At 38.0% G+C, this 3,761-nt stretch overlaps 1 protein-coding gene across 3 annotated transcripts in view; it reads right to left on the minus strand.

Annotated features, from left to right (window-relative positions):
* Window positions 1-1,433: 1,433 nt before the first annotated feature.
* LYPLAL1 (lysophospholipase like 1) overlaps window positions 1,434-3,761 on the minus strand; it is a 29,495-nt gene continuing 27,167 nt past the window's right edge. The window contains exons 4-5 of one of the 3 annotated variants that reach the window (XM_008070121.2): window positions 3,148-3,263; window positions 1,434-1,769 (exon numbers count right to left, since the gene is read on the minus strand). In XM_008070121.2, the coding sequence (XP_008068312.1) occupies window positions 1,530-1,769; window positions 3,148-3,263 (356 nt within the window). In that variant the 3' untranslated portion in view covers window positions 1,434-1,529. Of the gene's footprint in view, window positions 1,770-3,147; window positions 3,281-3,761 lie in introns of all 3 variants that reach the window. The other 2 variants (XM_021718608.1, XM_021718607.1) reach the window with 2 other exon arrangements.

The following is a 3,761-nucleotide window of genomic DNA, read 5'->3' on the forward strand; positions in this document are numbered from 1 at the left end:
ACTTATACAAAATGGGGATGGAAGCATATTTTACCAAACTTAAAAACTTGTAAGATAAAAAAAAAGATTATTAGAGTGTTGTACACATGAGAGATAACCAACCAATACATTACACACATACAAGATATTATTGAGAGCATTTTCAATGAAGTAATATAATTTCATTTTTCAGTCATTTTCTAACAAAGTATTCCTGGAACTAGATCATCATCCCTCTTATGGCTAATATTTATTGAGTGTTTATTATGTATTGGATTGGCTATTTAAGTCACAAGAACAACCTCATGGCATAGGTACTATCATTTTACAGATGAAGCTGAGACCTAGGAGAGCAGCAACTTGGTCTGACAAGAAGAGAGCTTCATTTAGAAGCAGGAAAACTGAATTTCTGGTCTTGGTTCTTGAGGCTGTGGGAGTGTCTTTAATTCTTCTATCTCAGCCAGGCTTGGTGGCTCAGCCTGTAATCCCGCGCCTTGGGAGGCTGAGGTGGGTGGATTGCCTGAGCCTGCGGGTTCAAGACTCGCCTGGGCAACTTGACGAGACCTCATCTCTACAATAAATCAAAAAATTAGCGGGGCATGGTAGCACATGCCTGTAGTTCCAGCCACTTGTAAGACTGAGGCGGAAGGATCGCCGGAGCCCAGCAGGTCGAGACTGCGGTGGCCGGGAGCGGCCACTGCACTCCAGTCTGGGCAACAAAGACTCCAACTCAAAAATCCTTCTATCTCTATTATCAAGTACCAAGAACAACTACTCGGTTTATTGCATAAAACTCTTGTGATGACCAAGTGTGATTATGTGAAACCACTTTATAAACTTAAAGTATTAATGATCTTCTATGGAAAACTATATAAACAAAAATATCTTGGAAAGTAATTTTTTTTATTTTTTATTTTATTTTTTGAGTTGGAGTCTCACTTTGTCGTCCAGACTGGAGTGCAGGGGCCGCTCCCGGCCACCGGAGCCTCGACCTGCTGGGCTCCAGAGATCCTTTTGCCTCAGCCTTCCGAGTAGCCGGAATTACAGGCGTCTGCTACCACGCCCAGCTGATTTTTTGATTTATTGTAGAGATGAGGTCTCGCATGCCCAGGCGGGTCTCGGACCCGCAGGCTCAGGCAATCCACTCACTTCAGCCTCCCAAAGGCGCGGGATTACAGGCTGAGCCACCGAGCCCGGCTCGGAAAGGTAATTTAAAGAAAGTTGTGGGAAAGATAAAATAATACTATGCTAAGACCTTTTGTATTTTCTCATTGCCCTTACACTAGTTTAAAACATTTTAAATTTAGATGCTTAAACACCTAAATACCAAATATTTACAGAAATGTGTCTGAAAAAATTATGTAGCTGTTTGTCTATATTAATGTTTATCATTAATGGAGTTGTATTACATTCTACTCTTCTCAACATTTTAATAATAAATGCATGACAATAAATTGTTATTTTTTAATATTTTAATTATCATTGCAATTTGGCAGTAAAAATCACTTTTCGCTAAGATATTACATGCATATTAATAAATCAATCTTTAATCATTCATCTTGTATTTCCATTTTTCCTGGTAGCTTTGTAAGAATCCATGACTTCAGTTTTTCTAGCTCGATTTTGCTTAACTCATGGTAAATATCTGGAATACTGTGAAACTTTGTGTTTACTCCTAGAGATTTTAACATAGAATTTGTCTCTTCACCCCAAGAATGAAGAACTAACTCATCTGCAGTACCATGACACTGAAATAATTCAGGAAGTACACCATCACTTTTCTGAAGTGCCTAGAGAAGAGACAAAAGTGGAAAAGTTTAAGAAATTCCATTAAAGAAGATTATTCTCAGAAATCAGAGAGGGCAGGGAAATTCTATTTTTCTAATGTTACCAAAGCTTCAATAACTAAAGGAAGAAAAGAGGCAGAAGTGGTGTCATTTCAGATATACATTGCTGGGTCAGGCCTGGGGGCTTGGTTGGTTGTTGACACCACTTGAACTGTAGTTTTATGTGACTTGCATTTACTCTATAGAGGGTTTTCTCAAAAATGGCCAAAGCATCTCCTGAAGAAAGTGAGTGACTTGGGAAGACAGACCTCTTCCCAAAGAGTGGAAGGAGGGAGGAGTACAAGAGCTAAGGCACACAATCAAGGGGAAAAATCACATTCTAGTTCTCAGTTTGTATCTGCTTTATTATAATTTCCACTTCTGGTAATGAAGCTGCAACATTATAATGGGTCATATTCATAAATTAGGATATGGCTGCAAAATAAGTATCTGCTAAATCAAACTAATTTTTGTTTGACTATGTTCATGATAGGCAAACTTGGCTATGATAATGTATTTTTAATATGTATAAAAGATACAAGGAGGAAATCCTAAAACTCCTGGGATTTATTTATAAAAAATTGCGCAGTTATTCTTACATGTTTAAACTTCAGCCACCTTCAAAGTATTCTCTGTTTGATGTAATACACCTACAGATATACTTTTTTCCACTGTTCAAAACAGTTTTTGAGCTTGTCAGTTTTGATGCCTTCTGCATTTTGTGTTTCACCTCTTCCATATCAGCAAAATGTTTCCCTTTTCATACAGGGAAACCAAATTTAGTAGCTTGGGGCAAGATCAGGTGAGTAGTGAGGGTGGCGCACGGGGTCATGCCATTTTTGGTCAAAAACTGACAAACAATCTGGAGTGTGGGCAGGTGTGTTTTTCATAGTAGAGGAACCAATCACCTGTTTCGCACAGCTCGGGATGTTTCTTCCGCAAATTATGATACAACCTTCTCAAAAGTTCCAGATAAAAATTTTGGCTGACTGCTTGATCCAGAGGAACAAATTCTGGGAGTACTACAAGGGGCCTGCCCTCCAAAAGATAATTCTGGGTTTTTTGGGTCCCCTCTTGAATATGACACATACACACCCCCACACACATTTATTCTTTCCTCTTTGACATCTTGCTTAACAAGATTCTTTGTACAGGGCATTTCCAGAACATTAAAGATCAGTTGTAATTTAAACAGTTTGACTTATCTGGTCATGAATTCTAGAAATGCTCAATTTATGTCAACTGTGAAGTTTTTGTAGCTTAATTATCAATTTTGCTTCAGCTTCAACATATTTATGTTTCATGATTTTTTCAGTTTTGTGTTTTAAGATCTAGAACTTACCTGGTAAACAGCAGAAGCTTTATTCAGAAAACTAGAAAGAGCAAATACTCCTGCCACATCTCGATGATTTCTATATGCCAAATGCATTGCCATACATCCTCCCATAGAAAATCCTCCTAAAAGCAAAAATACACTAATCAGAAAAAGCAGAATACACGAAATAACAGTTCACAAGATATGTCTGTAAACAATCTTCCATAAATGTTTGTAAGATATGTGAAAACCTTTAAAGAGATATAGTGCTAAAAAAGAAATTTAGTCTACTTTAGGTCTCAAGTAAATAACCCTGTTCCATGTATGTCACCACTTGTACAGAGATCTGTGTTATAAAAGGAGCTATAACTGAACAAAGAAATTGTGTTCACCAAGTAAAAAATATTTATAATTCAAAACGAGTCATAGTATAAGCAAAATTTAGTTAAACTTCTAACATCTACTTATATTTTGTTTATACTTACAGAAATCCTCACACCAGAACAGCAATTAATAACATGTACCATGCCAGGCTCGGTGGCTCGCCTGTAATCCCGCGCCTTTGGGAGGCTGAGGTGAGTGGATTGCCTGAGCCCATGGGTTCGAGATCCACCTGGGCAACTTGGCGAGACCTCATCTCC

Source organism: Carlito syrichta, unplaced genomic scaffold, assembly GCF_000164805.1.
Source record: "Carlito syrichta isolate Samal-C Ts95f unplaced genomic scaffold, Tarsius_syrichta-2.0.1 Scaffold313011, whole genome shotgun sequence".
Lineage (NCBI taxonomy): Eukaryota > Metazoa > Chordata > Mammalia > Primates > Tarsiidae > Carlito > Carlito syrichta.